This window comes from Sinocyclocheilus anshuiensis, unplaced genomic scaffold (genome assembly GCF_001515605.1).
Source record: "Sinocyclocheilus anshuiensis isolate Anshui unplaced genomic scaffold, SAMN03320099.WGS_v1.1 scaffold522, whole genome shotgun sequence".
NCBI lineage: Eukaryota > Metazoa > Chordata > Actinopteri > Cypriniformes > Cyprinidae > Sinocyclocheilus > Sinocyclocheilus anshuiensis.
The window spans coordinates 2,064,752-2,089,060 of NW_015544185.1; the positions used below are offsets into that span (position 1 = coordinate 2,064,752).

At 37.0% G+C, this 24,309-nt stretch overlaps 1 protein-coding gene across 1 annotated transcript in view; it reads left to right on the forward strand.

Annotated features, from left to right (window-relative positions):
- Nucleotides 1-24,309, forward strand: part of LOC107696410 (receptor-type tyrosine-protein phosphatase T-like) — a gene marked incomplete at its 3' end in the record, with an annotated part of 130,439 nt that overhangs the window by 55,269 nt on the left and 50,861 nt on the right. The window contains exon 2 of the mRNA XM_016496720.1: nucleotides 12,574-12,699. Coding sequence (XP_016352206.1) covers nucleotides 12,574-12,699 — 126 coding nt within the window. The remainder of the gene's footprint in view (nucleotides 1-12,573; nucleotides 12,700-24,309) is intronic.

The following is a 24,309-nucleotide window of genomic DNA, read 5'->3' on the forward strand; positions in this document are numbered from 1 at the left end:
GTGTGTGTGTGCGTGTGTGTGAGAGAGAGAGAGAGAGCGAGAGAGACAGCGTCACATCACAGTAGAGTCAGCTGTCTTAACCGCGGCTTGTGTACTGCATCATTACTGTGTCTGTTCCCCTTTCGGGCTTGAACTGATGGTAAAACTAATGACATTATTTACTGTCTTTACATTTATTTTGAAAGATGAAGCTTGCGATTATGGTAAGGGGCGTTACATTTCCGACGAGTGCTTGCGGTGTTCGGCCAATCACAATGCACTGGGTCAGCTGGCCAATCAGAGCAGACTGCGCTTGTCGGAAGGAGGGGCTTTGTAGAAAACGAAGCGTTTGAGAGAGGCGGGGCATATAGGACCTACAATAATGTACAGTATTTGAAAAATAATGTGTTTTTTGAACATTAAATCATGTCAACATATTCTGTTACACCAAATACACAAAATAATTATCTTTAAAAAAGCATCATATGACCCCTTTAATCACGATCGTATTGCGCAAAAAATATAATCACAATTATTAAACACATATATTGTCACTTTTAGAATTTTTCACAATTTCAGAATTATTGCACTTTGACATAAGCAGAAAGCAAGAGAGCGTCTTTCTTTTTTTTTTTTTTTTTTGCTTGCAGATTTAATCATAGCGGACAAAATGACTAAGAAAATGGACTGGTTGTGTTACACTTTTATTTGATCAGAACATCTCAGCCGAGATCGCTAAACTCCAACTTACATGTTTGCCAGTGTTTTCAGCTTTTTCCGAAATGTAGAGAGAGTGCCTAGACATGGTTGCCAGATTGGGAAGGACTAATCAAACCACTGGGCAGAAAATGTATCCCTTTAAGAGAAAAGCTCTTGACATCTGGCAACCACAACCATTAACCAGCGGGCAAATATTGCAGACGATTATGCTAAATAAATCATGAGAACCAGAAATCGTGATCATGATTAAAAAAATATGATTTGTCTTGCTGCCCTAGATTATAATGACCAAATCTGTCTGCTCTATAAAGGCAAAAAGTTGTCTCAAACTCATAAACGCACTATAAAATTACATTTTACACTATACGGCTTGTGCGCTGTTTATCAAAGTCTTACGAAGCCAGTTGATCAAATTATGGTTATTTACTTTAAATCTTGTCCTTGTAAATCTCCTTTCCTTATATTTAAATTGAAGTTGTTTATGATGTATGTCAGAACCAGAGGCATGATGTTGAGGCACAATTTTCAACCTGAATGTGAAGAAGAGGGGAGATTTTCAGTGAATAATGACTTCAGTTTCATTCACACAAAGTGGTTGTATGCCAACACCTGGAATATAGCAAATAAGTCATGTGGACGGTGCTTTTTCAGTCTTTTTGAAGCTTGATTTTTAAGGAAAATTTCTTTTGTGTGGTGCACAAATATATTTTTTGGGTGAACCTTAATCTTTGCACTTCAGCATGAAAGAACGGTTAAATTATTGCACTATGAATGGCAACATATTACACTTTTAATGTAAAACTTGTTGCAAATTGCACAGTTAAGCATGTTACTATGAGCTTTACTCCAGAACAGTCATGCAGGTGAAGATCTCTGACATTCATTTCTCACTCAGCACTTGAACTTTACTTTTTTTCCCTTTCTGGTATTTCACACTCTCGGTTTTTGACAGCCTGGGTGCCGGGAGCATTTCAAATGAGCGTGTTCAGTTCAAACCCCGTGCAGAAGGGCACTTTGAAGTGAACTTTGACAATGCTTATGGTGTTCCTCCTAAAACGCTTTCTATATTTTCATGTCTCCACTGTCTTTCAGAGTTTTGCTCTGCCACTTCAGTCATTTTTTTTCTTTTTTTTGGGCTGATAGGTTTTGTCGAACATTTCTCACACGTAACAAGCATCTCCCCGGGTGAAAATTTCCCAAGAGGCATGCATGACCCTGAAACTTCAGCGTGACGTTAAACCTAACAAACTGCAGTGCTGAAAACACTCAATGTATGTTTGCAGTTTTCAGACACAGAGATCCATTATGGCTTGTACAGAGTGCAGGAGGTTTCAGAGCACTGCTCTGTGGTCGGGATATTCATAGAGAGCTGCTATTAGAAAAAGGTTAAGGGTTGGTACCGACAGAGAAATGGATTGACAGCAGGAATGTATGATGTATCGGTGACTATACTGGTATCGGCCAGTATTTGCTGTTTTTAATTATACCTGTATGTAGCGTATTGATCTGATTATTGGAATTATGATGTTTCAATTCCTTATTGTATTATTATTATTTTTTTTTTACTATTTTTTACATTCAGTGCAATTCAGTGGGATTTTTGTTCACCTGTTATTGTCTCCCCAACAGGATTCATGGTTTGAGGTATCATTCATGTCAAAATACTAGTTAAACGGCAAATACTTTGGGTTTCTTCAAATGCATAAGACAAAAAGAGTTGAAAACACTGGTGTTGGAAAGTGTGTTAACATGTAATAGTGTGCATAGTATGACCCCGTATAACCTAAAACTCCAGGGCTGAAAACCCTTAAATGGGAAGTTTAACAGCTCTTTGAAGCGTGTATTCCTCTGGCGTGTTTGTGTGTGTGTGTGTGTGTGCCAGCTATAGCAGTTGAGCTGATAGAAACAGACAGAGATGGATGGCAATGTACTGACATATTAAAGCTGCTGTGTGAATGAGGGTGTGTGTTTGTGTGAGCGGCTCCGTAATAAAAACCTTCTGCTGCTGTCTGGAAAGTATGTGTTGCTGACCTTATGAAACCTGTCAGGAACATTTCCGCCACAAAATAAAATAAAAAGAAATAATTGTATAATATTAAATATTAATATAAAAAAAATATTAATCATTAAATATTTATATATTAAATGTTTAATATGTATTATTTATTTTATTTGATGGTTATAGGACTATTCTGTTTTTGTTCCATATGTTTATGCATCTCATGCAAAAATATGGTGATCCATTATTGAAACATTTTTAAATATTTATGGTAGTATTTGTTTTATGCCGATTTAAATAAACAGAATTGTAGTAATTTTTACTGTAAATAAAGTTAAATAAATGGAAAGAAATCATTTACGGTAATGAAAATGTAGGAAGAAAAATCTAATAATTATAAAAGAATTCGAAAAAAATTATAATGATTTACAAAAAGCACATTACGGTTATGAAAATGTGGGGGGGAAATGTGCTTAATTGTCATGAAATTAATTTCACAAAGCAAAAACTACTTAAAAAATAATATTCTTTATGTAAAAGTAGTTTTGTATTCATTGTGTTCATGTTGATTTTGTGGTGAATTTTGACACTTGAGACCCATACCATTTACACACAAATCATGATTTTAGTCATTTGTAGAAGATGCTGAATATTTAGTATGATCATAAAAATCTGTGAGAATTAGTCAGCACATGACACTTGAAGTTTGTGAGGATATTTGGTGTCCTGTGAAAGTGAAAAGTGAAAGTGACGTGACATGTGGCCAAGTATGGTTACCCATACTAGGAATTAGTGCTCTGCATTTAACCCATCCTAACACACACACACACACACACACCGTGAACACACACCCGGAGCAGTGGGCAGCCATTTATGCTGCGGTGCCCACGGAGCAGTTGGGGGTTCGGTGCCTTGCTCAAGGGCACCTCAGTCGTGGTATTGAAGGTGGGAGAGAGCGCTGTACATTCACTCCCCCCACCTACAATCCCTGCCAGTATGAGACTCGAACCCGCAACCTTTGGGTTACGAGTCCGACTCTCTAACCATTAGGCCACGACTTCCCCTATGTGCATGTACGTCCTCTCATTGTCTGCCCCAGGACGAGCGAGAGAGCTAGAGGACGTTTTTATTTACGACCCGTCCAAAGCAGCAGAAACAGTTGTTTAGAGTTGCACACGCAGACGTGTTTTACTGCCCGAATGAGCTTTCATTTCTCTAGTAATCATTTTTTGAAGGGAAGAAAAACTGCAGGACATGCAGTTTGTGGCAGCTAATAATTTTTATTGGCAAATTTTTAAGACCTAAAGTGCAGCACTGTTACATTTGTCATTTTTAATCAGAGAGAGAGTCTCCTGAGGTGTATTCAGAGTTACCTGAGGCGGCTCTACCTTCCCTGTGTGTGAATTCTGCTGTTTCGGCTGCCAACCTCCACTTGGCCTCTGCGGAGGGAAAAAAATAATTAACTTCCAAGGGCATACAGTATTGAGACTGTGAGTCTGTCCGTCTGCAGGGAAGCTCCATACAATGAGGTGGAAAAGTGAGCTATAAAGTCTTTAACTGACAAATGCAAACTCCCAAGAAAAAAGTAACAGGGATTTATGCAGCAAACATTAATTAATGGTATTTTCTCATAGGCAAGCATCACAGACATGAATGATACCTCAAATTGCATGTGCTATTTTTTTCCTATTCAATCAGACATACTATTGCAACTTGGGTCAGTAAGAAACCACCAAGAACACATTAGTAACCACATTGAAAATCAGAGCAACTGCCTAAAGGTGCCATCACATTTGCAAAATTTCAGTGAAATTTTGTGAGCAAAAAAAGGTCCATTACCTATTATCAGCAGCGTATTCACATGTCCAACTGAACCCGATGTGACGTCTGCATGGGGAAATAGTTTGCCCTCACACAAAAATACCCGAAATGACTGCATTTCACCCACAAAAATTCGACAAACAATGGCAAATGTGACCACACCTTAACAGTGCTTTAAAACCACACTGAACACCTTAGCAATGTCCTGACGAACAGCCTAGAAGTTTTGCATGAGCATATCCTGTTTTATAAAATGGATAGTTCCGGTCCTTGATTCTGATTGGCTGAGCCATGTTCGAAGCTGTTGTAAATTACTCTACAAACATACACCTTTGTTTACATTTGCGTGTTGCTTGGCAACCACTTTGTTGCAACCACAACTGATTCTGAGGAACTACATTGTTTGGTGGAAGAATACTGTTTTTATTAATGTCATTACACTTTATTTGCTCTGTTTTATTTTGTGAAACCGTACTGCGTATATGGAATAACCATTTTATAAAAGCAATAAGCCCCGTGAAGCTGTGGTTTACAGTGAATTTATAACAGTTAAGGGTGTTTTAACAACGCCCCTTAGCTGTTATAAATTCACTGTAAGCCACGGCTTCTTGGGGCTTATTGCTTTATTACTATGTTTTCTGCATATAGTAAAATTTACTATATTGATACTGAAGTTGATATAATAAAAGAAGTTTGTTACCTAATACTTTTTTAACCAATGTGGTTTAAATGGAACAAAACTCCAACAAAATATTCTGAAAAAACTAAGATGAGAGAGTTTGACTAGTAACTGGTTTACTTTTTTTTTTTGGTAACATCGGAAATTTTATGTTGTTCAAGGTGGTCATGTAGCATTGCTAAACTGGTAAAGCTGGCCTACATGCAATAGTAACCAGCTTGACTAGCTTGTGTTTGTAACAGACCAGCATTGGCCATGTAAAACCTATCCATCTTGGAATTTAAGTTAGTCCAAACTGGTCTAAGCTGTTTATTTCTCTGTAGGGAAGGTATTCTGACCCTGCATGTCAAATATTATACTGCAAAGTATTATAGAGCGTTTTCTTCAGAGAAACCTGGAGGAAGAGATTTAACATGAGCCTTTGAGGTGAAGAATCAGGCCTATTCAGCCCAGTGGGAAAGTGAGAATAATATCAGAAAGAATCCCATGTCTATAGGAAGTTTCAGCTCGGCATGTGCTAAGCGGATCAGAACAAACCAGTTAAGTTAAGCTGAGTCAACTAGTACCACTAATCAATCCCTCAGAGTTTTTGAAACACAGACATATGGCAACTGATTCATTCTTACCAATTATTCAACAAAAAAGCACTGTAAAGGAATAAACACACCATTTGTCAGCAGAACTCCAGGGTATTGTAAAAGGTGAGAATTGAGTTTTTGGCAAAAGCATGTTGCATTTTCACTTGGTCTATGGGGGAAAGTGGTTTGGCACTGAATGTCCGGTCAAAACTGCTTTTCTAGCACTGATATTTAACTCCAGAGTGTTGCAACCAAAGGTGTAAAATGGGATTTTTAGCGAGTCGCGCAACCTGTAGATCCATGGGAGCGGTGCAGGGTACCGAACCCCATAATCCGTGTAATGTTTTAAAGGTGCGAAAACCTACTCGAGCAACACAACACTTCCCACTCGCGCTGGAGAAAGTGTGAATGTCTGTTGGACACCTGTTCTTGGAGGACCCGAGTCCTGCTGTCTTTGTGTGGGTGTAGTGTGTACTAAATGAAGGAATCGCTGAGGTGTGTACAGCTAATATATGGGGACGTATGAATGATTTTGAACAATTAGGAAGTTGGCGTCGGGTAGGGTGGTAAATTTTATCTGCTCAAGCGTGGGTGGACTGGCACCTCTTTGTCCTTCTGTTGTAAGTGAAACTAGGAAATCAGCGTCCATCAGGCAGGCACGGCTGCACCTGTAGCACAGATGATGGATGGGAGAGATTTGCAGCGCACAATAGATTCTGTGGCCCGAGCGGACGAGGTTAAAGGCGGCAGGTGAGGTGGAAAAAGTTGCATTAGCTCAGGTTGATGGAGCTGCTACATTGAATGAGTGACAAACTTGCTAGAGAGCGGCCGTGCGTGTTTGTGTGCTAAAAGGTGTTGGGAGACGGGAAACAAGTGAGCGTGTGATGTCGAGTTTCCTTTCTCAGTGTATGCTCGTGTCAGACTGCTCTTGCTTAATTCAGAGTGACAAGCCGTGCGAGGTTGCCTTCAAAATGAGTGTGTGTGTGTGTGTGTATATGTGTATGTGGATTTCGTGGATTAAATTGGCTTGCTTGCTCCTGGTTCATGCTCCTGTCTGATCTGATTGGAGTTGTCCGCTTCTGAGGAGGGGGGTTAGTTTTCTCCATGCGAACTCCATAATCACAACAGCAGCCATCTCTTGCTGTCAATAATATTGACAAAAAAATCTCTGGGTCATGTTCTGCATTACATTTTGAATTCTGTGACATTTTATACAATGAATATGCTTATTTAGTATTTATTTAGTATTTCTACAAATGGACAGAAACCTGGAAATAAGGAATTAAATGTAGAGAGTTTTTACAGTTTTATATATGTATATACAGGTATATATAATTATATAGTATAGTATAATTATATAGCAAGTGTGTGCATATATATATGAAGAGTTTGGTTCCAAAACGCTATAAATCCATTTTGATTAATTTGAGTAAAAATGTGTTTTCTTTACCAAGAAAGTGGCAAGATGAAAACCACTATTTTCTGTTTCAAACTTTCACATAGCATCTTTAGGTTATAATAACATTAAAAATTCAAATCCAGATTTTGATTTTCAAAGATTTATTATAAAAACTGATTATTTTTTCCCCCAAAATGCAATAAATCCATTGAATCAATATTAAAGTTATATTCATATTGATCCACACATGACAGCCTCTGAACTTGGTCAATACTAATCTTATTAATAGCTTACGTCTCTTCCCCACCGCAGAAACCACCACAGGTTCATCAATGCCGTCAAAATTATTCATTTTTTTAGGGCTGCACGATAAATCGCATGCGATTGTCGTGCACATCTCGTCAGTAAAGCCGGTTCTGTGATTAGTAGTAAAACTCCATCACGTGCTTTCAGATGGAGCGGCATTTAATACACAGAGCCGTAGATCACTGACAAGCTATGCAATATCGCATTCATAATCGAAGGCGATTTATCTGCGATTATGAACGTGATATTGCGTAGCTTGTCAGTTACTGTTCACAATGCGTGGAATGGTGCACTGTGATTGGTTGAGTGGATGTATCGCATTCTGCAGAGAAGGGAGACTGGCGTTTGTCACGGTTTGGAAAGATAGGGAGAAAACATGACAGAATAACACGGAGGATATTGCATTTTGTGTAAAATAAAAAATTAACTTTTCAATACCGACCAGATACAATACTGATTTTGGCGGGAACTAATTTTTTTTTTTTAAATGCCGTTTATATATATAATTTATTTATTGTTTTGAATATGGTTTTGACAAAAACCAAGCAATTCCTACAAAAAAAAAAAACACAATTCATCAAATACGGTATTGATAGCAACTGCATTTTGTGTAGTTGCTTTCCCATCACAGTGATGTCATGATGTCATTAGGAACTGGCTTTGGTTAGTTAAGGATTTTTACAGGATAGAAAGTGATATTGAGGACACATGAAAAATACAGTATGTAAATCAATAACCAAATTATTTAAAAAAAAGTAATGTTTTGTTTGCAACATTTGGATTAGAGAGAGAACAAATGAATGATGATGAATTTGAAGTATTGACAAGTATAGATGAATTTCTATCTATACTTGTCAATACTTGTCATGTATATCTGGGGTGGATAGATTTGAATGTGGCTTGGAACAGAAAATAAACTATATACAGATGATGAGATATTAAACAGCACTTTGATCGCTGCATTAACAACAGATATCTGAGCTATTATCTGTGCTTAGTGGGGTGGACATAATCACTTTAGTTTGAAACCAACAATTTGTCTGCTCGACTGGAAATGCCGCTGGTGAGGGCCAAGAAAGACAGCATATGCTTATGACTAATACAGTTAAACTCCCAAACATGAACGTAACTTCAGTATCAATTAACTAAGATCTTAATAAAGGTAAGATCTAATTAAACATTTACACACTCTCATTTCAGTAGTTAGTTCATGTAATTCTATCTGTCTGTCTGTCGCTCTATCATTCTCTCCGTTGTTTTATTCTATCGTTCGGTCTCTCGTTTTATAATTCTGTCATTCTGTGTATTGTTTTATTATTCTATCTTTCTGTCTGTCATTCTTTCTGTTGTTTTACCATTTTATCAGTCTGTTATCCTGTTATTTTATCATTTTGTTCTGCCTGTTTATCTCTCTGTTGTTTTATCATTCTATCGTTCTGTCTATTGTTCTATCATTTTCTCATTCTGTCTGTCACTCTGTTGTTTCTGTCTGTTCTGTCTATTATATTTTGAAAGTAAATTAGTGGCATTATAAGATGTATTCATGTTGCAGTTAATGTGTTTATTAAGAGAACAGTAAAGACTGTGACACCTCTGTTTCTGTACACGCCAGTTATTTTTCAGAGTGTAAACAAACCCTTCGGTTAATCTAGCAGATGTTACCCATCCACCCCAAATCTCACTTCTTCCTTTCTTGTGCTGTGAAATCATCTCTAAGTTCATCAAGTGCTCCTGATAGGGCAGCACGAGCGCTAGATTCGATAAACATCATATTGACAGCGTGCCAGCGGTAGGGCATATGCCAGTTGAGCTGTGAGAGGTGCGGAGCCGTGAGCAGCAGATTTGAGGGACGAGTCGAGCTCGTACCGCTGCCATGTCTGCCGCTGCTGAGATTGGAAACTGTTGCTTGTCTGGTGTGGGGCAACTTATCAATAATGGATCAAATTGGTAGGCAACATTAATTAGAGGAGAAATGAAGAACTTATGCTTTTTATATCTGTGTGTGAGTGTGTGTGCAATGTGATCTCATTAGTACTTGTAAATATTTGGATGTGAAGTATGGTTCTAGCACATTCTAATACATTTCCATTCATTTGGATAGACACTGCTGACAGCAGATACTGTAAAACAAAAACTTCATTACATATAAATGACTTGAAATGTTTAAGAATACTTAGCGGTTCATAGGACATAGAGTTCATGGAATTTACAGGTTGATTTTATTGTGTTTTTAATAGGACTGCCCCCTAATAGTCGACTAACCTTTAGTCGACGAGAAGAGGCTTGGTCGAACCAACATTTTATTAGTCGCTTAGTTGCAGAAAAAAAAATTCCTCAGGAAGTGGTGAGGTCACGTAGTCTGTGACGGACAGATCGTTAATGATCGTCAATCCTCGACCTCAAATATGGCTTATCATCTGAAATATGCAAGTAGTAGCAACTTTACATGGCCGCTCAATCTAATGTTAACCTAGAAAAATGTGCGCTATTCAAGTGTCTGTGCGGAGTGTGGAAGCTGAACAGTAGCGCGCTCACTGCAGAACAGATGGAGGCGCCGGTGCGGTCACTTGCTCTTAAAATACTCCGTCATTTTGGTCATACAGACAAGAGTAATACATCTTTCGAATCTGTAAAGCCTCTACGTTTATTTGTGTGCGCTCACTATAACAACAAAACCTTGCGCTTTTGTGAAATAATGAAAGCAAACAGGATGCGCTTTCTGCCGTCTCGACCTCTGTGAACTTGAGCGTGGAACTCTGTGTATACTTGCCTTACAGACATGAAAAATATATCTGTGAAATGTCTACTTTCAAATGAAACAATTCAAATCTGAAAAAAAAAAAAATATTCTCAGATTATGTAATCCGTATGAAACTTGCATGCAGGCGCTGTGGAGATGACGAGTCAGTGTCGCCAAATTCATCTCTTAAACCGAAATCACAGAAAACACTAGTTTATCAATAGGTTATTAAAATGTTAATGCAGTTTAATCTTACTGTTTTTCCCCGACACATTCATCATCATTACTTCTGCCGGTGTTATTCTATGCTAATTGTTTGGCATTTTTGATTCTGAGTATGAAAACATAATCTTTTCCCAGCGTAGGCCGGGGACGAGCAGGGTGGCAGTATGAATGTGCACACTTCAAAGGCAATTAGGAACCGATAAACTGCAGGAGACCTCATTTCTTTTTCTGCTGCTGTTTAACTGAACCCCAGCGGGCAGACGTGTTTCACAAAATCACGTCTTTGAATGGTTAATTTTTTCCTTCAACAAATCACGAGGCTATCGGATCGCTCCCCCTGGAAAATTTTGAATATTTTACTATTATTGTTTTTTAGTGGTTGTGCGATTTCTTTCAGAATACCTTTGATGTGGTTTGCGAGTCTTGCTGGTATTGTAGGATTCATCGCCTTTCGGCACTCGTGGCAAATTAATTATTTTTGTAGCATTTTAATCCTCTTGTGTAGCTTAATACGCAGGGGCAAATTAAGACGGCAATGAATATTTGGTCCTTGAAATATGCAGAAATGTAAATGTAAGTATCCTGCAGGCAGAAGTTTCATCATGTTGAATCTGAGCGCTTAACATGCACACAGACCAAAACGATTTCCATGTTGGGTGGTACAGAAAGTAACGTCCAATCGAATAAGGCTGTCTGACACCTTCAGCCCACCCTGTAAAGATTCAGCAACGAAAATAGTCTGAAAGGAAACAAAAAAAATATTTGTAAAATGCATAGTTATATGCAATATGCTGATTGGTCAATACAGTATTCCAGTAATAGTATAGGAATTTTATTTGAAAACCTGTTCATCAGCTATTGTAGAGGCACAAAAACGATCTCAGAAAAAATGTTCAGATCACATTTTGCCCCAAAAACAAATCCGAAATTCTAATTATTTTTGTATGAAGAAAAGCTTTTAAAGGGTTAGTTCACCCAAAAATGAAAATTCTGTCATTAATTACTCACCCTCATGTCGTTCCACACCCCTAAGACCTTCGTTCATCATCAGAACACAAATTAAGATATTTTTGATCGAATCCGATGGCTCAGAGAGGCCTCCATTGACAGCAACGCCACCCAAACTTTCAAGATCCATAAAGGTACTAAAGATGTCGTTAAAACAGTCGATGTGACTACAGTGGTTCTACAATAATTTTACGAAGCGACGAGAATACTTTTTGTGCGCAAAAACAAAACAAAAATAATAACTTTATTCAGCAATCTCTCCTCTTCCCTGTCATTATCCTTACGCGGTTAACGCAGTAAGCACAGTGAAGGCTTCCGTGTTCTACGTCCGAACGCCGGCTCATTATTGGCCAAAGCTGCATGATGCTGATGCAGGAGCCGTCCAATAATGAGCCGGCATTCTGACGTAGAACCTGGAAGTGCTGGACGTAAAAAACGTATGAGAATGACACAGAAGAGAAGAGGTTGTTGAATAAAGTCGTTATTTTTGTTTTTGCGCACAAAAAGTATTCTTGTCGCGTCATAAAATTATTTTATGAAATTACCAATTAATATTTTCATTGGTAATTTCAATCAGAAAATACTGCACCTTTCAAAATTAAGTTGACTACAAAAAAATAATACCATGATGTATAAATATTTATTAATAAAATATAAAATATTTAATTTCAATGTTCAGAGACTATATATTTTATTAATTAGCTTTATAATATATAGTATTTTAATAAAAATCTGTGATCTTGATTTATTTTATTATGTGGTAACAATTTCATAAAAACCGTAAGTCAAGGCTGTGCTGTATTGTCACTCCACTACACGTCATAAATAGCAATGGCCGTTTAGTCATGTCTATATTCACAGTACAGCACAGCCTCTTGCACCTTGCTGCTTAAATAAACCCTCTCTCAAAGCTACGATACAAGAAGTTGTGTAAAAACGAGTACATTTAATTAGTGCTATTTCATCCTGGCTTTCTAATCCTTAGCTCCCGGCTAGCATAAAGCTTAATGCGTTGGAAAATCGTGTTTTTAGCGAAGATGAAGTAATGATGGCACTCCGTGGCTTAATCATGTTGACATATGCCATCTTCCCCTCTTCTCTCTCGTGTGTGTTCTGTAGGCAGCTGTTCGTTTGAAGAGCACTACAGTAATTGCGGCTACAGCGTGGCGTTGGGGACTAATGGCTTCGCCTGGGAGCAAGTCAACACCTGGGAGAGACCCTCCATGGATGCGGCCGTTCCCACAGGTACGGAATTACACCTCAATGCCTCACTCTTTCATGTTGTCTTTCTCTCTTTCTCTTCTGTTGAGGAATTTTTAAAGGAATAGTTCATGAAAATGAAAATTCTGTCATTATTGTCATTCCAGACTTGTGTGCTGTTATTTCTTCCATGGAGCATGTGTCCAAACGGACATAAAACACCATTAAAGTGCACTGTAGGGTAGTACAACAGTCAGGTTCTGCAATAAACACCAAATATATAGTTTCACTAAACACAATCAACATCTTTAAATCAACCATTTTATATTTATATGTGATTTTTAATTCAGTTAGATAATTTGCAAAGCTTCATGGGATTGTAGTTCTTTCCCTCATTAAAGTTGCACAGTCTTCTACCTTTGTCTTTTTGCCCAATTTTCATTCTTTTTTGCTTTAAATCAAAGTTTATAATGTGATTCATCTCATAGCTGCTTAGATTGGTTCATGGAGTATAGCTCTTTAACAAAGACTTTTCTTTTAACAAAGAAAATCCCTTTGGGAAAAATAACTGGAATCTAAGGCTACTGAAAAAGTGGGCAGACACTGTTGCACTTTATGAAGATTTTTGCCTATGTTCCAAGTCTTCTAAAGCCATGTGTGAGGAACAGTCCAAAATTTAAGTTGTTCTTAAGTTTAAAGTAGTTTTATGGTATGTTTTTCTCCCTTTATAGATCGACAGATATTGTCAGTTGATTTTGTATGAAAAAAGACGCTTCAACATTTCTTCTTTAAGTATTACATGGAGAAATAAACATTATACAGGTTTGGAACAACGTAAGGGTGAGAAAATAATAAGCCAATTTTCATTTTTGGGTGATCAGCTTCTTTTTCAGCTGCTATCTTTCAGCAGCTCCCAAGATCCATTTCCTTCAGTCATATCGCAGCCTCTCAATTTTTTCCCCTCATTCTTCTCTCTGTTGGACTTTTGTTATATGGAGAAGGCACTCTAGCTTCCGTCTGTCTCGAAGTCTATCTCTTTCTCTCTCAGCCCTTCTCTCTTGGAAGCGAGGCAGTAGTTCACAGTGAGACAAATGGCAATCAAGTTTGCTGTCACTCTCACTCAGCCGTCTCCTGCAGCGCTCAACAACCTCTGTCTCACAGCACCCTTAAAGACAATAGAGTCAGCTACACAACTGTGTCTCTCCACGCCAGCTTATTTAACCCCATTTGCTCCCTACACACTACATCTGACACCAAAGCACTCCGGCTTCCAGACACTCCACTGGAAAGACGCTACATCCTTATAAATGGGGGTAGTGTGCTCCTTTCAAGCCACTAAAGAAGTTTAGGATTGCTGTAGTGAAAGCACTTTTCCCAGAATTGGATGATGGTTTTCAGAAGGCGATGGTGGTTATTTAAGGCAATGGTTCTTAACTGGTGAAAACATGAGCTGTTGTGGTTCAGAGGAATATTTTTTGCTTTAAGAGCTTGAATATTGGCCTTTTTCTTAATTATTCTTCATTTTATTTAAATGATTTTAATATTGTTTTATAATTTTTATTATTTAATAATATACTCAATGGGCGTATTCTCTTTTTTCTCATAGTATTGCTCTTAGATTGTTATAGTTATGGCTGATTAGAATAAAAACTCAGATTTACAGGCTTTATGATGCTTTATTGCATCATGCCCGATTAGGACAGTGTTGAGTCGTCACTTGATGTCCAAAGTAAAATCTGGGTCCTGAAGCAAAGCCAGTTGAGGAGCACTGTTTTAAGGAAAGGGCTCATCAACAGCATCAAACAAAATCCAGCCGAAAACATCAAAGTCTAGTAATTTTTCTCTATTGGGGGCACTAGCATCAGGCCCCATCTGATAAAAATACACAAGCACTCGTTAATAAATAAACGGCTGAAGAAGCACCATCTGTGCATGTTGATGTCATCAGGATCTGATTGTCTAATCAGGGGAGGAAATTGGGCCGCGGCATGATCCTTCTGTCATTAAACCCGGTGGAGACGCGCCAATATCTGTCTCTTCTCTCTGATTGTAGGCGGCACTTAATACAGTGTTCAGTGAATTACACCAAGGATGCAAAAGACCTGATGAAAAGGAGTAATTTAAGAGTGTACCCACAGGAAAATTGTATTGCTCAGAGGTTGCTCTTTCATAGCTCAGGAGACCTAATGGAGTTCTCAGTTAGGGATTTTTTTGAAGTGTGCTTCTTTGCGTGGTAAGTGTTATTCAGATTGCTGCCAGTGTAGAGCATCCCAAATTCTGTGATGATGGAACTGAGAATAATTATTATTAAAATATAATATAATATAATATAAAAATAATTTTAGAACGGCCTTAGAAGAAGAAAAAAACTTAATTGCTCAGACTTGTCTCATTCATGTGGGACTTAATTGGGTTCTGATTTAAGTTTCATTACATTAATAACTTCATCTCTGAAAATTGCTTGTAAAATTATTTTTTTTCAAATGAGACAACTGTTGATGTGCAGTAAACGTTTTAGTTGATATTGACCTTGGCACGAGTGTGAGATTAGGACATTTTTATAAGAAGAAAACTCTGAAAAACATGGGATTTAAGCACATTTCTCCCTTTGCTTTCCATTTAGTCTCATGTATTAATAAGGAGGTCTCATTTGTGTTTTATTTTCTCTACGGGCAGAGCAAGAAAAGGTGGAAGATAGAAGGAGAAGGGTGACTCAGGTGGGGATGAGGGCACCTAAATGCGTTCTCACAGGATGTGTAATGAAGCATGTCAGTCGCCACTGTTTCGTTTTATTCCTCTGTGGACCGCGGGGTCACTAGCATCAATACAATCCATTCCTCTCATTACTGCTGCTCTCTGAGGGCTTCAGAGACAAGCTCCGCCAGTGAAAATACATCCGTGACTGAGACACACAGTCTTATTGCACTCGGAGAGGAGACCAATCATCCCTCCGATGCCACACTTCAAAATGCTAAGTGAGGGAATGTGTGCCGGTACTTTCAGTTAGAGTAATATTAGGTAGTTAAACTTGTTGCCAAAAACATCTGATTTTGGGTAGCAATGTGCACAGGTTATTTTGAGAAAGGTTCTTTTTTGGGGGAAATATCCTTTTAAAGGAATATTTCACCCAAAAATGAAAATTTGCTGAACATGTACTCACCCTCAGGCCATCCAAGATGTAGGTGTAGACGTCTCCAGTGAAAAGTTAATCCCCTATTATCCTCTCACATCAAAATCCACTAAAATATTAGTTTAGAACTGTTTGCTTGTAAACTATGCTTGATCTGAGCATATTTCTCACCTGATTGAGATTAGATGTCTTATTCTCTGAGAAAAGCAATATTATGAATAGAGGACTTGTATTTTAGCCGGAAACAAGAGTTGTATGATGAATTTGTTTCTTACAAACATGCAGCTTTTCACTTCACAAGACATTAACTGATGGACTGGAGTGGTGCGGATTACTTGTGGATTATTATGATGTTTTTATCAGCTGTTTGAACTCTCATTCTGACGGCACCCATTCACTGCAGAGGATCCATTGATGAGCAAGCATTGATCTCTTCTGATGAAGAAAGAAACTGCTCTACATCTTGAATGGCCTGAGGGCGAGTACATTTTCAGCAAATGTAAATTTTTGGGTGAACTATTCCTTTCTGTGTATTTTTTAGATTTATGGTCACTGGTTTGTTTTTTGAAGGAAAAGCAAAGTATCTTTTTGAATGGCCTAGACTTTGTGTTTATAGCTTAGCGATGTGTTTGATTTATAACTTTTTGAAATCTTTATGGGCCTAATGAACTAATGAAGAGGCTGTTCATTTTCAGATGTGTTTGCACTGTCTTTGATGGACAGACGAAAGCACTTGGCCTAATTTTAGTGTTTTTTCACTGTTGCTCTCCCTCTGTTTCTCATGTTTGATATTTGTCCTACTATTTCTCTCCTCTGATTGGCCGGAGCTGTCAACAAATCAGGGCCAATCAAAAGAGCTGTCATTTAATCATGACCGATGATTTTGTGCATGCGTCCACTTGGGTGTCCAAAGTCCCTGTGCATACTGTGCACTTCTAGGAATGGTAATAGAGTTCTGAATTATACGTTGCCAGGGCAGAATTGCATAAATGTGCATGTTACAGATGGTTGACGAGGGTAAATGGCATTTTTAGCCTTCCATTTTCACGTTTTCATCTTTTTTGTTCTTTGTGATGATTTGAGGGTCCTCATGGGCAGCAGTGCTTGATGTCTGATTTCTTTCCTCTAAGATTAGAAAGTGGGGCAGAAAAGGTTGCAATTTAAAATAAATTGACAGGGAAGGAGCTTTAGGCAAGCTCTTGTGTACACCCACTTACACATGCACTTAATCATATAGACACGTATAAAATCCAGTGTTGGGGGGAAGCTTATGACATGGTGCTTATAATTTCAAGTAGTTAAACTAGTCATGTTACACTACAAGCTAATGAATTAATTTAATATTTTCTGCAATCAGAGCAGTTTTCTTCTGACACAAAAACAATGAGAATCCTAATTAAGCTGACAGATTTGAACAGATTTATTCACAAAATACCCCTAATATAACTAGAGAACACAGTCATTTATATAATTGATATTATTATATAATTTACAGTTTTAATGAACTTGTGCATTTCAATGAAATGTCCAAGTGAACAGATTCGCTAAAATGGATCTTCCCTAAGTTTTATTAGAAAGAGCTGACATTTAGTGCCTCAGTTTGCTTGGCTATACATATGCATGCATAATGCTACATTTATTTATTTCTTAAATGCACAGATTTTTTATTTTTTTAAAAAGATTAATATTTTTTATTTTCAATAATATAATATATGTAATATTTGTATATTCATGTGTTTATTTAATAACAATGCATTATTATTATTGTTATTATTAATAATAATAATAATAATAATAATAAAATATTACTGTAGTAATAATCCAAAACAGTATTACTATTATAATAGTAAGTGTATTATTATTGTTATTATTATTATTATTATTATTATTATTATTATTTTATAGTCATGTTCATGTACAATAATTATTGGTCAAATTGTGCAGCTCAACAAACCAGCACAGCAAATCTAGAGCTTTTTTAAATGGCAATTGAAATTTCATTAGAATTTTTATGAGAAAATTTGCCTTTAGATATTTTCTCCAAATCGTGCAGTCCTACTGGCAAAATTTAGCTGGAAGTAATGGTATAACAGGCTTCATTGTGTTAACTATAAAGATAACTATATTAGCGTCCACACCAGCGGACGATATTGTCTGTTTATTCTAAGCACACGGTCATCAGCCGCTTTTAATTCTCGAGCTCGTTATAGCAGGATGGATTCTGATTGGGTGTCAATGTTTGTATCGTTCATCAGCTGAAAAAAAAAAGCATTCTGAAAGTGATTCCAATAATATTTCTCTGTGCCTTTATTGTTATAGCGATGGTGTGAACTCTGCTATTCTTTAATATTGAGAATGGTTGTTAGAACTATAATTAATAATAGTTCTATAAATTATAATCATTATCTTTATAGTTTTCATCCTTGGTGTGAACAGGCCTTTATTCACAATAAGGTCAATATGATTTAGAAATTGTCTGTTTATTTCAAGCGCATACTCGTCTGCCGCTTTAAATTCTCGAGTTCCTTATAGCAGGATTGATACCGATTGGCTGTCAATGTTTTTATCAATCATCAGCTGGAAAAAATCGTTCTGAAAGTGATTCCAACGATATCGTTTTTCTGTGCCTTTATCGTTATAGCTGTGGTGTGGACTCTGCTATTCTTTAATACTGAGGTTAGTGACATTCTGCCATTTTTAAAATGATAATAAAGGCTTATCTGGTGATTTGGAAATACTGAGTTAGGTGGTTTTGAACATTAAACAACAGTGACTATGTTAAAATGCTACTCAGAGAGAGATACTGACTACGTTTACATGGACATCAGTAATCTAATTATTTACCTTATTCTAAATAAGCCAATATTATGATTATGGTGTTTACATGAGTTGCTTTTAGAATATTCCTTTCATGTTCCCGTTTTACCTGTTATAGTTCATAGTTCGATTAATGGCACACGTCATTATGTCCACACGTGACGCAATCCTACGTCCCCTTCGGAATTTCATGTATAAACTAGGGCTGTGCGATATGGAAAAAAAAAAACCTATCGCGATTTCTTTGATCAATTTTGCTATTTCACAAATCGCGATTTTAATCAAGATTTTGACACACACAGACATGCTTTACAGTCATTAATGCATTCAGTGTGAATTTGAAACATATTTCCAAAAGAGAACCAATTAGATTGTTTTAAATCTAGCCAAAAAGCCATGTGTTGACTGTGAAACTGTAGACTTTAATTATACAGTATGCATATATGGTGTAATTACTAAATTTCCATGTCAATCCATGTCAATTTTTACCGCGAATAATGCGCTGTCACTTGAATTCAGCGCGTATAGCACAGCAGAAATAGATTCCGTGCGGAAACGATCGCAGCATGACTGCTGCAGACGCACCGCTCCTGGAGCGCAGCCCGCCCGGTCTGTTCTGTTCTCGTGCTCCATTTATGCGCGCTGCATTCAGATTGGTTCGGATATCATACTGCGGAGGTCGGGGGCGCGTAAAATCGTGCTATAAAGCGATTTAGAAATCGCGCAAGCTGAAATCGCGATTTTTTGACGATTTCGATTCGCAAAATGTGGCGAAAAGTCCTACACGACGGTAATAATGTGATTTCGTGATGATGCCATATACAGTTTTGGGTGTTTCATTTTTAATTTACTGAAAGCTTCAAGTGCAGTTAATTATTTGTCATGCTATACATGCAAACAGACGACGGCGTTGTTGAAGCCGTTTTTTTGTTTGCCGTCAAACGGTTGAGCACTGCCATGTGTGTATCCTGTCGCAAAATGCAACGAAACGTCCTACACGATGGTAATAATGTGATTAAGGTGTTTACATGTCTATACTGCACTTCAGTAATGCGACTAAAATAGGAATACTCCACATGTCTTAATTCGATTTCTGTTTACTTCGAAAATGACTTTAGCCGGATTAAGGTAATCAAAAATCTCTGTTTACATGGTAGATTCTTAATCAGAGTATTGTCTTAATCGTGTTAAAATTGGATTATTGTTGTCCATGTAAACGTACTCATTGAGAATGAAGGAAGTTAGGTATCCAGCAGCGTATACTGCCATGAATGAGTTAGAACGATTGACAGACCAAAAGAGAATAGACAGAAATTGAGAGCGATAGACAGAAAAGGACAGATAGAAGACGATGATGGAGAGTGCAGTAATGGGTTTAGCAGCCCATCCCAACACACATTAGTCTTGTTTACTGATATCCAGCCTCGAATAAAGCAAAGCTCCAGCCTCTAAGAGTCTCCTGCTGCGAGCTGCCGGAATCACGCTCTCACACTGGGGACCCGACTGATAAGAGCCCTCCGCTCTTTCCTTCTCCCTCTACCTCTGTCTTCCCTCTTGCTTTTTCTTCCCTCTGCTTTTTTGGTCTGCCCCTCCCATGTCTCCCAAATTCATCGCACCTTCCGCTGCTTTCATTAAAACTTCGCTCGGGCCCTCTGCTGACTTACATGTCTCAGCTCTGGTTTACATGCCTCGATGAACACACTCCCAGTGATGCATTCACACTTGCAGACTCACACACACGCTCACACTCACTCAGTGAGACAGAATGCTGCCGAGCGGCTCGGGTCAGGAATCGGAGCTTGTGATTAACAGGACAAAAAGATGCATCTGTTCTCGGTGGGAAAACAGAATGCTTTTTGTCCATGTCTGATTCGGTTGGTTGCTTGTTCACGTCTCCCTCCTCATCTAAGCATGATTTAGGATTTAAATAGGATAGGTTTATGATCACCTAATAGACATTGGGTGAACAACGAAATGAATAACGACACTGAATCAAACTAATTAAACTGTTGTCTTCTGTAGAGCTACTTACAGCTAAATTTAATAATTGTTCCATAATTAAATTTTTGCACAGCTTTTCAACACTAAACTGACTTGAGCTAAATTATGATGCTGTTGTCTTTATTAGAGCTGCTTTACAGCAGAATTTGAATTTGAAGAGACGTTTGCATCGATTGTTATTTTCCTCTGTATTACTGTGAAGTTGTGAATCTCTATTCTATAAAGCGATATAAATTAAGGTGATTAGTGGTGACATGTAAAGGTGGATAGTCATATATGCTAATGTGTTGGGTTTCTGATGTCAGTTTTATTGAGTTGTTTTTGCTGTTTAGTTTTAATAGGTTCAGTTTAGATTCTGTTTTTAGGTGTAGACTTCTTAAACAGCTTGCAATATGTTGTTATAGTAAGTGAACTTGTTTATCCTTTAGGATTAACAGAAACCTAATTCCTTATGATGTGATTGTTTTAATAATTTAAAATTAGGACATTTTGATATCATGACCTGTTCACCCTTCAGTTTCTTGAAGCTTGGGAGCCTAAATTCACTTTGCATTAGTTTCTGTGTAGCTTAAAACCATTGCAGCATTGAGCGTTTATGCGTATGTGTCTCTGTGCTGTTGAATTTGCAGACTTACAGACTTGAAGGCCTTATGATCGCCTGTCAGAAACACGCAGTGTCTTTCCCCTCATACAGCTCTTCGGAAAGTGAAATGCTTCGTCTTTCCAGCCTCCCCTTATCCCTCAATTTTTCATTTTTCATTGTCCCCACATCACTCATGTTCTCATCTCCTCTGTTTAGTAATCCTTTTATCTCTGTGCTCGGATAATACAATTTTCTGATCATTTCTGTGTCAGGATGAAGGAGTTTGTATTATCCATCACTCATAACGGAGGCCAGAAGTTTGTTGTCTGGTGCATGGTTGTGTGGTCGCCTTTTCCCTTGTTCACATAGAGGAAACAGGGATGGATAACCTTAAGTCAATGCAATTGTTCGACTGGCAGAGCATTTAAAAGCCATTGCTGTCAGGAGCAATGTTGCCCCAGAGAGAAACGCAGAGAGTTGGTACTTTCTTCATTACGAGAATAAGCTTTATGCAGCACTACCTCTGTAAGAACAAATCGGAGGCCTTGATCGTGCTTTGAGAATAGCATGCACTGCAAGGTTGGACAGGATTGCAAGAAACTGCTGTAATCATACCATAATGCATCACATAAGTCATTAAATTCTTATATAAAGCTGAGGAGCATTTTCAGTGAATGAAGATGCTGTATGGGAATTATGCAGGCATGTAATGTCTATGTGTACATAGGGCAGCTTATTTAAAGAAGGAAATACTGGAAAACATGTAATGAAAACAGGTTTATTGGCCTAGAAAACATAATATAATATTAATATATTCAATATGTTCAATATATTATTTGTGCTAAAATATCATAGAAAATATGAAGTCACTAAAGAATTTTCCATTTATGCTCTTTTTGTAAATGCAATCTTTTAAATCTCTATAAAAAAAATTGTTGTTAAAATCCTTATCCAGTGCTCGTAAATGACTGGAAAGATCACGGAAATGTATTAATCAAAAGATGTGACAACATGGAAGTTCATTTCAGAGATATAAAGGTTACTCAAAATGGAAAAGTCATGGAAAAAGTTGTGGAAAACTAACGTATTTCATGGATATTTTAAATGTGTGATTTCCAGGCGTAGAAAAGCCACCAAAAGTAATTGAAATTTCAATAGTAAATATAGATGTTTTTTTTTCCTACTAATTCTCACATATTTAGTTGTCTAGAAATTGTCCTCTAAATAAATGTCTGGAAATGTCACAGGAAGTTATTGGTCAAAAGTTGTGGAAACACTGAAGTTTATATCATAGATTTAAAGGTTTGCAATCGGAATGAACAGAATGCAAGTCCTTTGAGAGAGCAGATTCCTTTTGGACTACAGGTTTAGATGGTTTGCATGTGCTTTTGTTAGCCAAGACATTAAAATTGCTATACACATTAACATTTATCAAGATGATGCAAACTAAATTTAATCAGAGATGGGTAATTGTTGTTCATTATTAGTGATGAGTGTTTTAAATAAACAAAGTGGCTTGCTAAGTTTTAGAGTATTGCACACATGGGTGATGAATCACACACATCTGCCATTGACAGTTTCAGTTTTTCTATGCAAAATACTGTGTAATGTTACTTTTAAAAGTAGCACAATGTTATTGAATTATTATAAAAAGTTACAAAGTTATTATATTATATATTATATTCAGTACCGCCAGTCACTATATGCAGAGTACGCAGTTTGCATAAGGCACCAACTCCCGGGGGGGCACCATCCCAGTTGCTCAAAAAAATATACTTTCGTTCTATATTAATATTAACATATGCATATACATAAATACAAATAGAAACATGAACATATATACATAATTATAAAAAAAAAAAAAACATTTTATAGATAGCAGATGGATAAGTAGTATAGATAGCAGAAAATCCTGCTTTTTAATCGTAATGTCAATGGTATCTATCGCTATTTGCACTTGGTCTAAATAGCATATCTCTAAGAAAATACTGCTATATTCACTTAATGTAAATATAATCCATTGCTATTTGCACTTAGTCTAAATAGCCTCTATCACTGTTTACACTTAGTGCAAATAGCCGCTGCCATTGATTTTTGATTCAATTTATTATTGTTTATTTTGATAATTTTTAATCTTTTAAAATATTTTATTTAATGTGTGTAATTTTAGTTTGTATTTTTTTGCTGTAGAGCTACAATTGTAATTTGTAAATAATACAATTTAATTACAATTTATTTATTTATTTACTTTTATGTTTTATTAAAGTTATATTTTGACCCCTATAGTAGGTGTTTTTTTTTTTGTGTGTTTTTTTACTTCCATAATATTCCAACAATACAATTCTGCTTCGGGCACCCATTTGGCCAGCAGCGGCTCTGATTATATTATAAAAGTAACTAATTGTGTTGCGCTGTAATTTGTTTAAAGAAAGTTATATATTAGTTTTTGTGCTACTTTTGCTTTTGTCACATGGTCTCTTACTTTCAGAAATATTGCACCATGATTGACTTCCAGGTGTTTTTATTTTTTATTTCGGAAGGTTTTTATCCATAGATAAATTTGATATATAGAAAAGTAGTTTGTTTTTAGGAGTGCACTAGCATATAAATTACCTCAAAGTTAATAGACACGTATTGACTCTAAGAGATAGTTCACTCAAAAATGTAAACTTTGTCATCTTTTACTCACACTCAAGTTGTTCCAAACCTGTATGAATTTCTTTCTTCTGCTGAACAGAAAAGAAGATATTTTGAAGAATGTTGGTGGTCCCCATTAATCTTTATATGATCGTTTAATTAATCGTCTAATGCATAAATTGCTAAATCCGATAAACAGAAAGCGACAGATTAAGAGCTCTCTGTCCAGGAGAAGAATGGCAGACTCCCATCTCGTGACATGGGCATGACCTCAGGACACCTCCCCTTTCCCCCCTGCATTCCAAAAAAGGGACACAAAACTTACAACAGACAATTTCAACAGATAATCAGTTATGCGCATAACAGGTCAACCAGATTCACAAATAATATGTTGTATGTCTTATATATATGCTTGATGTGTTTCATGTAATCGGTGCAACTTTAATCAGTGTTTATTACCCTTTTTAGGAAATAAGGTTATTAAAAT